At 44.4% G+C, this 12,500-nt stretch overlaps 1 protein-coding gene across 1 annotated transcript in view; it reads right to left on the bottom strand.

Annotated features, from left to right (window-relative positions):
- Positions 1-7,692: 7,692 nt before the first annotated feature.
- Positions 7,693-12,500, bottom strand: part of m17 (IL-6 subfamily cytokine M17) — an 11,356-nt gene continuing 6,548 nt past the window's right edge. The window contains exons 3-4 of the mRNA XM_063211079.1: positions 11,279-11,436; positions 7,693-9,257 (exon numbers count right to left, since the gene is read on the bottom strand). Of these exons, the coding sequence (XP_063067149.1) occupies positions 8,763-9,257; positions 11,279-11,436 (653 nt within the window). The 3' untranslated portion in view covers positions 7,693-8,762. The remainder of the gene's footprint in view (positions 9,258-11,278; positions 11,437-12,500) is intronic.

Raw genomic sequence — 12,500 nt, 5'->3', positions numbered from 1 at the left:
AGGGCTACATTTCTCTAAAGCGTTGTTGCTAATTAAGTTAGCAACTTAGTAGGTTCCCAATGGGAAATTGCTTTGCAAACCAAGTAAGTTGCTAACTAATTAGCAACCGAGACACGCTTCCGAGAAATGGGGTCCTGGCCGATATCCTAACCAAGAACACCAATGCATCAAGAGGACTTCAATGGTGCGTGTGTGTGTGTGTGTGTGTGTGTGTGTGTGTGTGTGTGTGTGTGTGTGGTAAGGAGAGGGTGGTCTTTGGTCTGTGGACTGAAGTCAAGACTGTGTGAGCCGACTGTCCTACCGCAACCTGCAATGCATTTCATTTCACTTTTCCCAAAATCACCTCTCTCTCTCTCTCTCTCTCTCTCTCTCTCTCTCTCTCTCTCTCTCTCTCTCTCTCTCTCTCTCTCTCTCTGTCTCTCCATGTAAATGTATACCAAAAACAAGGCTTCTGAAGCTTGCCAACACGTTAGGAACTTTGTACAAAAATGAAATGATGAATAAATAAATAAATGAATAAAGGACTGCACTCCCCGTCAGCAGGAGGCGCTGAAGGGCAAGGGCTCCCCCCCTCAGGGTGTGTGTGAACTTGTGGCTTGGCACACTTGGCCAGGTAGCATCTGTCTGGGCACGTGTGTAACACACCAGCCACCACCGACTTTTTGGAGTGGGAGCTATGTAGCGCCGGCGTCCTCCATGTTTTTTTATTTTTTTGGGGGTTTTTGTTTGCTTTTTTTTGTTTCTTTTCTTTTTTTTTCCGAACGTGAGGAGATGGACAGAGGAGTCTTCTATGGAGAGAGAGAGACACGACTGCATACTACGAAACGGCTGCAATGCTGAGACGAGAGCCCGGTGATGTGAAATGAATGGCCATGTTTAAAAACCCTATCAGCAATCACAACTTGTTTGGTGTGTGTGTGTGTGTGTGGCTGGTGGACGTTAGAGATGGGGAGGGACTGGAAATTGGGGTTAACAACAGGGTGCGTTGAGAGCTGAAGAACCCTGTAGGAGACAAGACATTGGGGGACAAGGAGAACAGGGTGGATGGATGGATGAAAAGAAGAGAAGAGATGAATTTTCAAAGAGATGTTAAAAGAAAAACAATGGTTGACAATCTGTTCATCTCACCGCATATTTGTTTCCGTTGTGATAGAAAACAAAATGAAAGAAGAAACAAAAACACTGGAATGTTACGAGGAGTTGTTTTTTTTTTTTTTTTTAATAAAAGCTGAAAACAAAATTAATTTCAACGTGTGGGTGTATTTATTGTGGATGTGTGCACTCTCGACTGTGAGCATTTTAGATTTCATCTTTGACATTCTTCGAGCAATTAATGCAATTTTTCCTGATCAGTAATTCTTGATTTTTCCATAATGTACCGTACAATACGTGTGTGCAACCAATGTCACCATAGATGGACAATGGGAATACACAGGGACGGATTAAATATGCCTTGGGGCCCCTAGGCTACAGATTGCTGTGGAGCCCCCAGAAAGCAAATTTCGCAACATTTTTGTTATAGACAGTGTCCTAATTACAAACTAGGAAATTGGAATTAAGGATTACCTGTCTACCAACTCACCTCAACTCATTTTTTCAATGTTGTGAAAGCCAAAGTCCCATTATCATTGTGATCCAGCGCTCCACGGCACACAATGAACAGAGATTCTTTAAGTATATAGAGATATGCCAATGTAATAGGTTGCTATGGGCACCTAACATGACCAGGTTCCGGTCTGCCTAAAGGGGCGTGTCATAATGCTAGCATTGAATAGAACAGTCCTTAGGTTCCCCCCCCCTGCAATAATAGAACCCGGAAACAATGGGCCAATGGAATCTCTCTCTCTCTCTACTCTCTGCAATGAAGGCGGAATGTGAAATAAAAACACCTTTGCATGATGCCAGCCTGATTTTATGTATTCCGTTTCATCATTTTAAGGTCTTTTGCCTTCATTCAGGTAGGATCCTGAAGAGAGGCACAAATGTATTGGGAGAGAGAGATGGGGGAGGGGTTTGGAAATGAACCAGGCCGGATTCGAACCTGGGTCCCCATGGATAATGTTTCCAATATTTGTGCATATTTGCACACTCCACCACAGCACCCCCGGCCAGGATGAAGAGTTCAGATCCAAAACCCCCTAACTCCATATCTGAAGACCTGCACTTCTATATTTTTAGAGAACCCTGTTGTTGGTTTGGTTTACATTCATATACTTGATAATACATATAAATAGTTATATTACATAAATAAAATAAACAAATATGCAGTTTTGATAGCTTTGTATGAAATAAAAATGATGATTTTCTGAAAAGGCACTTAAGGGGTTTTGCATCTGAACTCTTCAAGTATTGGCCGCATCAGCTCGCTAGCTTAGACTTGTCTGCCAGATGCCATCCTCACCTGTCACAGAACTAAACAGCTTGCCAAAACCGCGGGGGCGACCGTCGATAATGTAGCCTACATACCCCATGTCATGAATCACTTTTGATTTCCCCACATTATTAATTTCCTGTGAAAATGAGTGGGAGGTGTGTCATTTCCTACAAAGAGCCTGTGTAGACATGCAGAGACCAAAATAACCTCATCAATGTATAATGTAAACTATCTTTACTCGTCCAAGATGTCAATATCCATGATGTCGTCAGTCGTCTATGCAAATCATTTGAGATACAGCCATTACTGTCTCAAACTCATTGTCCATGTATGAGTACTGTCTATGTCTATACTGTCTATGTCCTTACCTAGATTAGTCTATGTCTGCATGGGAGAGCAAGAAACGCAATTTCAAATTCTTTGTATGACCAGTGCATGTAAAGAAATTGACAATAAACTTGACTTGACTTGACTTGACAAAGTGTACCTAACACAAGTGAGTAGACCCTATGGTCAAATCCAGGGCTGGATTGGCCATGTGTTATATACTGTAGGGTTCCAGTAGATGTCTTTAAGGTTTTTTCCACGAAAAGATAAACTTACAAACCAGCAGAAATGTGAGGGGTGTAGCCTACTCACTTCTGTGACATTCTGTAGCTTATGTCTCCCACTATTGTCATCTGAAAGTATGGCCTACTGAGTAACTGACCTATCAAATACCTTCTTCAAAAGTGTCTTACAATAAAAAAAATTTTAACTGAGCATTAAAGGGACACTGTGCAGGAAATGGTCAAAAACGGTACTGCAACTATGCTGCTTATTGAAATTGGGCTGCTTATTGCCGAATTTGATCTTTACAACATGAAAGTTTACTAAGTATTAAACAAATATTTTTTAGTATGGTCCAAGTACAGTCATTTTTGCATCTAAAATTGGCTATTTTTGGAAATTCAAAATGGCGGACCACGGAGAAGATCCCCCTTTTCATGTATGAAAAGTGCAATTTTTCCAGTCATAATGAATACTTAGAATGTGAAAACGGTAACATTAGTGAATGTGCAGCATGAATTCTGGAAATAAACAACTAAACATCTCTTTTAATGTATTTAGGAGCAGGGAAGGCGACAAGGGGAGTACAAAGTACACTTGACCCGGGCCCAGGGAGAGAGGGGGCCCAGAATTGGATTCTCATTACAGTGTATGCAGGCGCGGAGTGGCCGTCGGGAGATCGGGGACTTGTCCCGGTGGGCCGCGGCCATGAAATGTAATAATGCGGCCGCCCTTAGTTCTTGGCCGGCCCTGAAATTTAGAGATCACGTTTATGTGCATTGACTTCCAAATTTCCACTTCCCCGTATGTCTAATTGACTAGCGGACTAGCCAGTATTAATACCGTACCAAACGGCGATACCTCACTGACGGTGTCAAGTAAGTAAATTGGCCACACCCCTTCGCTACTGATAATTTTCATACATCGTAGATCGCGGAAGTTTACAAGATCTTAGGAACACAGTTTCGTTTTCAGTATTTGAAGAACCTGTGATATGTATATTGGTTACCAAAGGATGGAAATATTAATAAATTATGATTTATTTTCCAATTTCCACACGACTGTTACAGTTTACAGTCTTTCCAGTCCAGATTCACTTGCTCTGTGGTTATTGAATTGGGTTACGAACAGACTCCACCAAGTGGTAAGGAAGAGAACTGCACCTAACAGAATCAATGGGTTTTGTTTTGATTTGTTAGAACTAACAGTATATCTCCTTATAGTCGAAATAATATTATTATCATACATATATTTATATGTGGTACATTTAGGATGTAGCCTATGTCTGAAGAAATGGAACAAAATAATTACCACACAAGATTCTGATGTGACCAGTGCTGGGTGTGTAGGCTAAGCTGTGGATTAAAGTAGAGTGATTGCAAGAAACAAAGACATAGGCCTACACCGTTTGGTTATACATTTTGTTGACTTATGGTTGTGGTTTAAAGTAGCTAGGTTTGGCTTATTTGCTACATGGTGGGTTTATTGCACAATGTAGACAGACTTTTTGTAAGCTATAGGCTACACTATATTTTGTAAGCCTACTCTTCTAAAAATCCCAACACTCAAAACTTTGTGCCCATGCTCATCCTGTCTTCCTTAAACGATATTTCAATTTCAAACGGTCAAAAATGACTGTGGAGTGCACATTTGCATGGAGCAGTAGCGTGATGTAGCCTAGTAGGCCTAGGCCTATGAATGCTTTGGACTGTGATGATGGCTCCAGTGGTGTAGTCTACTTTTTGAAGTGGATATACTGTATATTTGAGCATTTTTTGATGTGTACTGTATATATTTGTGCTATTGTAAATAATGGAGCAATCAATTTTAAGTGGGTATACTATAATCCCTGAAATGTTGAAATGGGTGCGTATACCTGCGTTTTACGTAGACTACACCACTGGCTGTGCATTTCATCAAGGTGTAGGCTACAATTCTCCACTTCAGGTTGATATTTTGACAACACTAATGTTCACATGTAGTACGACTGCAGATTTCGTGGCTTTTGTCTTTTTGGTTAGGAAACCATGTTGTTCGCTTTGTTTTTTTTTTTTTTTTTTTTTAAAAGAGGGCCGCCAAGGGGAAAATTCTCCCGGTGGGAAAAGGTGGACCACTCCGCCCCTGTGTGTATGTATTGAGTTTGGGGCCCTTTCAGATGTCTTTGTCCCGGGCCCAGCCAAAGTCAGCGGCCCTGTATTAGGAGACACGGATTTTGTCTGTGTCTGTGTGTGATTAACGACTGAGATGTATTTATGTCTTTCTTTCTTTGAAGTCAATGTCTAATATTGCTGAATTGGCATAATGTCCGCTACATACATCCTGAAAACGCCAACCCGCCAAAAGATCTGCATGTGTGGGCATGTTTGTTTCTTGTATGTAGCCTACTGTATGTATTTGAGGAAACTCTGAAACATTTTGTGTGCATGTGTGTGTGTTTCTGTGTCTGTGTCTGTGTCTATCTGTGTGTGTGCGCGCGCGCGTGCGTTCGTGTGTGTGTGTGCGTGCATGCGTGCGTGGATGGGGGATTTTGCTCCGCTGCCTGAGGAGAGGAGAGCGAAGAGGGAACTAGGAGGCATAACCTCTAGTACATCCTGCAGCTCCCAGTATAAAGCTCGTGACTTGGGGAAAGTGCACCAAGTGTGTGTGTGTGTGTGTGTGTGTGTGTGTGTGTGTGTGTGTGTGTGTGTGTGTGTGTGTGTGTGTGTGTGTGTGTGTGTGTGTGTGTGTGTGTGTGTCAGCTTGTGTGTGTGTGTCGGCTTGTGTGTGTGTGTGTGTGTGTGTGTGTGTGTGTGTGTGTGTGTGTGTGTGTGTGTGTGTGTGAAAGCATGTGTCTGCTTGCGTGGGACCACATGGGTGAATTAAAATGATCCATAGACTTCCTAAGAATCGGGGCTGCAAATAGTGCACGTCATTTGAACACAGTGCTGTGGAGTCTGCCTGCCAACCTGTGTGTATTGAGTGTGTGTGTTTGTGTGTGTGTGTACTGTGTGGGTGTGTGTAGGCATGCACCAAGTAGGCACTAACAGTCCTGAGGAAGAAAAGACAAACCCCAAAAAAAAGGGAACGTTTTGTGTGGATTGAATTGCTTTCCCCGGCAAATCAAACACTTGTTCTTGTTCAGGTCATTTTGTTTCTGTTATACTGGTGAAACTAAAAGGGCAAAAAATCACTGTCTTCACCAACAGGTTAGGGTTATGGGTGATGGATTTGGTCTGTGCACACAGTTTAGCTGCTTTCTTCACTGTGTGTGCGTGTGTGTGAGCGTGTGTGTGTGTGTGTGTGTACTACACCAGTCTACCTTCTTGAGGCCACTGGTGTTGGAGCACACCAACAAGGTGGGGCCCTCGCTCCATTTGGAGCCCAAACCTATACTAGTGATGTCAACAATGATGGATTCGGCGATCCAATTCAATGTGGGGCATGGACGATCCAGAATCGATCCGGCAAGTTCCAGAAGCGATCCGGCAATTTTGTTAAGTTTCAATTACTTCCATGGATATTTTGGGAGCAAATGAATGTTAAATGAAATAAAAGCACTTCAAAACATTGCAAGACTGATTAAACATTTGCTTTGCTTTCAGTAGAAATGTAATGCATTGCAATGTGTGTGTGTGTGTGTGTGCGCGTGCGCGTGCGTGTGCGTGTGCCTGTGCGTGCGTGTGTTTGTGTGTTTGTGTGTGTGTGTGTGTGTGTGTGTATGCGCGCATCCCCTTTTTCATTTCTATAATTGCTCGGGAGAAGAGAGAGAGAGGGAGGGAGAGAAGGGGGATGTTGGAGCATCAAGAGGACCTTGTGACATGCTCGCCCCGCCAGCCGGCCTCTTGCATCAAGTCTTTCCTATCTGCTGCTGGCTGTTGTTCTGCTCTGCTCTGCCCTTAGACATGCATGCGTCACCCAGAGGTGAGATCACCCACGCACTACTTCCCCACTCGCCAAACATGCACACACACACACATACACACAGGGAAGCTGACAGGGGGGGGGGACACAAAAAGGGGTCACTTGTTCTGGGCCCAAGGAGAGAGAGAGGGGCCCAGAATTGGATCCTCATGACATTGTGTGTATTGGGTTTGAGGCCCTTTCAGATGTCTTTGTCCCGGGCCCAGACAAAACTATCAGCGGCCCTGCGTACACAGACACACGCGCTTGCGCGCGCGCGCACACACACACACACACACACACACACACTGAATAATGACCTACACCAATTTGAATATATTCTTTGCGATACTCTTTGTTTCAAATATTTTGTTACAATCTTTGTTTCAAATCTTTGTTTCATGGTCACCAAATGCACTTTGATTCGATGTTGCAAATTGTGTGTGTGTGTGTGTGTGCGCATGTGTGTGCATGTGTGTGTGTGTGTGTGTGTGTGTGGGTGGGTGGGTGGGTGGGTGTGTGGGTGCAACACCAGTCCAATGTGAATATGTGTGAGAGGGGAACGTGTGTGTGTGTGTGTGTGTGTGTGTGTGTGTGTGTGTGTGTGTGTGTGTGTGTGTGTGTGTGTGTGTGTGTGTGTGTGTGTGTGTGTGTGTGTGTGTGTGTGTGTGTGAGTCTGAGACACGTAGTCTACAGACAGGTCTATGAGAAGCCCTCAGCAGTCGATGTGTCATGATTCTTGTCTGCCCCAGACGCACACACACACACACACACACACACACACACACACACACACACACACACACACACACACACACACACACACTAAAGCTGAGAATGCACAATGCACAAACACACACCTCCAGTTCCTTCTGTGGGAGTTTTTCGGTTTATTATTATCATTCACATTTCAGGAAATGTGCAGTCATCTTTTTTGCCATTATGAAAAGAAAAAAAGAAAAAAAAAACATTCATTCATCAGTCGTTATGTTTCGCCATCTCCAAAAGCTCCCACAGTACAGCTGTCACAGTAAGGTGCATGGTGACTGATCCTGAGATCGTCCAAAGGTGAAAGGTGAAAGGTGAAAGGTCGTGGACTGCTGTTTGTTCCCTGGAGGACTTCTTCGATTTCTTTTTGTCTGATCAAGTCCATAATAAACATTACTAGATTACATAAACACAAACAAGGTACTCAGAGTGCTTCTGGGTCTTCACCATTTTTTCCTTGGTGCTCATCAGTGTAGGGGCTCTCAAACTTGGTCTAGGTAGACAAATGCTGAGGCACTCAAGGTTACAATTTGTTTTACTTTTTATGTGGCTACAATGCCTACGCATTTCGGCCCTTATGGCCTTCTTCAGGGTGTTTTTTACCATTACTAGATTACATTTTCTGTTCCCTGGAGGGCCTCTTTTATATTTGTCTGATCCGTCTTTTAATGTCCAAAACGGGCATTACTAAATTACACTTTCCTGTTTTGCTTGTTTTTTTTTTCAGATTCCTCTTCAGTGCAAGCTACAAAGTTATAAGGTAGTCTCTTTGACCCTCAAGGCACTGCCTGTGGTGTGATGGTCAGTTTGTGTATGGGTGTGTGTGTGTGTATGTGTGTGTGTGTGTCTGTGTCAGTGTCTGTGTCTATGTGTTGGAAATGGAGAGACTTGCATTGTGTGTGTGCGTGTGTTTGTGTGTGTGTCTTTATATGTACGTAGGCACATTTGAATGTGTGTTTAAATGACATATAGGCAGGACAATCATTGATCTGCTACTTACATTACAGCCCCAAACCAGCAGGGCTTTGCAAATTCAGAATAAAAAATATATAATAACAATTCTCATAATAATATCACAAATAATTATATTATTACCACCCAAATAAATAAGGCACAATAAATATACGAAAAAAAGCATTTGATAAACTTGATCGGTTAGTTCATGTCCGGTCGGAGTTGGGAGTCATTGCGCTCATGGTCCAAGCGACCCAACCCTATTGGCCAGCAGCTCTGTCCGTCGCTTGCAAGCCACACCCTTGAGGGCCTTCAGCTCCTTCTGACTGGCCGACAGGAAGGCTCGGAGGCGGGTCAGCACGCTGCAGCCGTAGGTCTTCTGCTGGAAGGTGTTGAGCGGGGGCGGTAGCGCGGCGTGGCCCCCCTGCGTCGTGGGGCTGGGGGGCTCCAGCACGCTGTTGGGCAGCACCTCCCGCAGGAGGCAGTTCTCCCGGCGCAGGAGTAAGGAGGCGCGCGCCTGCACCCGCTCCATGGTGGCCAGCAGGGGGCAGCCTGGGGGCTGCAGGTCGCTCTGCTGCTCCGCCACGCGCTGCAGGTGCGGCGCGAACTCGCGCAGCCGGGCGTTGATGGAGGTCAGGCGCTCCGTCCAATCCTGGCCCGATATGGTGGCCTCGGGAACGCCCTCCGCCTGGGCCTGGCACATGAACTCCACCCCCTCGCCCTGATTGGCTTTCTGGAAAGGAACAAGAGGAAGATTAATTAATTAATTTAATTTATTGATTAATTACAATGTATTGGTCTAAATAAGATATCTCATTTTTCGAGGCGGTCCCAAAAAGATGATGATGATGATGATGATAATGATGCTGATGATGCTGATGATGGAGGAGGAGGAAGAGGTGAAGGTCAAACGTTGTGTTCCATACTGATGTAGTGACTAATGTGGTCTATTACAGTAGAGCAGTGTTTCTCAAACTTTGTCCCCCCTAAAAATGTTCAGGGACCACTGTCAACTGAATTGACAGTTGATGAGTGCTTATTTGCTAAATGTGTTGCAATGTATTCACATTACAAGCCTGCCTTTTTGTGGTGAAAGTAATACTTCAGCTATGTTTAGCGTTGTAATTGTGTTACAAATATAGCCTACTTCTAGCTAGTCTTGTAAAAGTAGAAATCCTCTCGCGGACCACCTGAGCACTGTCGCGGACTACCAGTGGTCCCCGGACCACACTTTGAGAATCACTGCAGTAGAGCATTTCGTCGCAGCTGTGTATGTTTGCCATGTGTTGCGGAAGAAGAAGAAGAAGAAGAAGAAGATGAAGAAGAAGAAGAAGAAGAAGAAGATGATGATGATGATGATGAACAAGAAGAAGAAGAAGAAGAAGAAGAAGAAGAAGATGAAGATGATGATGATTATGAAGGAGGAAGGAAGAGGTCAAAAGGTCAGATGTCGTGTCGACTGATGTGGTCGATTACAAACATGTTTGTTACATCAAAGCATGTCTGACGTCACTGTACAGTATGTGTGTGTGTGTGTGTGTGTGTGTGTGTGTGTGTGTGTGTGTGTGTGTGTGTGTGTGTGTGTGTGTGTGTGTGTGTGTGTGTGTGTGTGTGTGTGTGACCAAGTGTGAAGTCGGTGACTCTCCAGAGTGGGTGTGTGAAGAAGAAACCAAAACCACACAGTTTGAGATAAGACACTCTAGCTTGCTGTGTGTGTGTGTGTGTGTGTGTGCGTGTACGTGTATGCGTGCACGTCTGACACATCCTATGTGGAATATGTGATAACAGAATTGGAGGCGTGGGGGCCGCCCACAGGATATTAAATTTACAGGAAACGCCACAGTGCCCTGAATAAAACAGACAACCGCACTACACTACCCATGCACTGACTCATTAGATGACCTATTTATGACCTAACGAACCCGACACACTCATTCAAGTCTACTGCATCCATCCATAACCCATATATGGGACTTTGAAACCATAGAAACCATATAAGGCTAAAATCCTACATTGCCATCAATTCCATACAGGAATCACCACGGGTTTTAAACTTTTTAAAATGTGTTGATGTGACCAAACTTATTTAATGCATTTATTTATTTACATATTTATGTCATTTTTTTATTTCAATGGCAAGCGAAATTTACCACTGGAACAAACAAAGAACTAGTGGAAATGCATGTAGGCTACAAATGAACAAGACAGGCACAATTGTGGCCTCAGAGAAAGCTACTTACTAAAGAAATTTGCCCATTTCGTAGGTGTAATGTATTAATTCAGTATCATTTAATTTTTTAGTTGACGTATTGATGGTCACGGTGCACAGATCGCGATCACAGTGCATGTCCAATATGTGCGTATGCATGGCCGTGCGTGCGTACGTGTGTGTGTTTGTGAGTGGATGAACGCAGTCTTACCGCACGAATAGACCAGGCGCGATGAAGCGACAGAGCGATACGCGCGATTGAAGCGACTACAGTATGTCAGTTACAAGCAGAAGAAGGCAAAGCATTCAAACATTCCCATTGGCTGTGGTCACTGACCTCTATACAGTCATTGGCTGTCGCGGCTTGTCGCCGAACCGCGTCATAGAAAGTTGAAAGGATTTCAACTTCAAACTGTCGCGCTTGTCGCGCAAATCGCTCTAGTCTCCAGAATCGCTTTTGACGCGCGACTCAATACAAAGTCAATTACTTCCGTCGCTCGCCTCGCTCTTGTTGCAGTAGGTGTATTTCTGCGGTTAGTACTCACATATATTTTGAGCAGGCCGCCAGTCTCCTTGTGCAGTATGCGTGTGATCTGGAGTGTCTTCTGGAGCGAGACGCTACATTTGAACGGGCCGCAGGGCGACACCTCGCCACTGGAGACGCACACCCACACCAGCAGCAACGCCAGCACTGACACACATCCTGCAGGAACACACACACACACACACATTATAATTACATTTCATTTACATTAAAGTGGCCCTGGCTCCTCTGTGGCTCTGAAGGTAGGGCACTGGGCCCCCCGGGTTCGGATCAGGCCGGCTCCTCTGCCGACCCTTCCCCATCCCCAAAAAATTACACTACAGTTACGTACCTTATACTGTAGTTTAGCTGACGCTTTTATTCAAAGAAATGCGCAGTTAGTTACAGGTACAGGGTATTGGTTATAATCAGGGCTATGGAAGCAATGCCTTGCTCAAGGGCACTACTTTAGTAAAGGACGGAAAGGGTTTTGAACCTGCAACCTTCTGAGTCTAAAACTGTGCTCCTACACATCAGCATGTACTATATGAATGTTTTGCACCCTGTTGATATCCGTAACTTCTACTCATGAAGTAAGTACACAGGCCTGAAACAGCAGCATTACATTAGCTGTCTTCAGCATTTTACTTTATGCAGGACAGGGCAGTGCGAGAGTGGGAGGGGAAATGAGTGGGAGAGAGAGAGGAGAAGGGTCAGCAAGGATCTTCAACTAAAATCGAACCCGGCTCACAGGGTAATGGTACAGCATCTCAGCTCATTTAGCTACCGCACCACATTATGAGGGGGTGTGTACACTTGGATGGTGATGGGATGCATTGAGGGTTTTTTTTGCTGCATTGCCAGAACACCAATCAGACTAACAAGACTCTGAGATTAGCAACTCAGAGTCTTAGCCTACTCCTAACCCTACTCCTAACCCTAACCTTGAATCTCAACCAAGGGTTCTATTCTCAATTGAAAGGGAAAGATAAAGATTTGCAACAACACTGTTGGATGCTCCCAAACCAAGTGCAATTAAACTTTGTTTGGGAGCATCAAACAGTGTTGCGGACCTTTATTTTTCCCTTTTTCCCACTCAGTTGTCTTCTGTTTGGTCCAGCACCTGTGCTACTGATGTGCGCGCATTCTCTGACTTTTTGGATTTCTATTCACGAGTTGCCAAGAGAGACTCTACAACTGCTCAGAGAGCTGTTTTCCCATTACCCATTACCCAGAACTTCTGG

This window comes from Engraulis encrasicolus, chromosome 11 (genome assembly GCF_034702125.1).
Source record: "Engraulis encrasicolus isolate BLACKSEA-1 chromosome 11, IST_EnEncr_1.0, whole genome shotgun sequence".
NCBI classification, from domain to species: domain Eukaryota; kingdom Metazoa; phylum Chordata; class Actinopteri; order Clupeiformes; family Engraulidae; genus Engraulis; species Engraulis encrasicolus.
The sequence above is the reverse complement of the archived record's forward strand: the minus strand, read 5'-3'. Positions and strand labels throughout refer to the sequence as shown.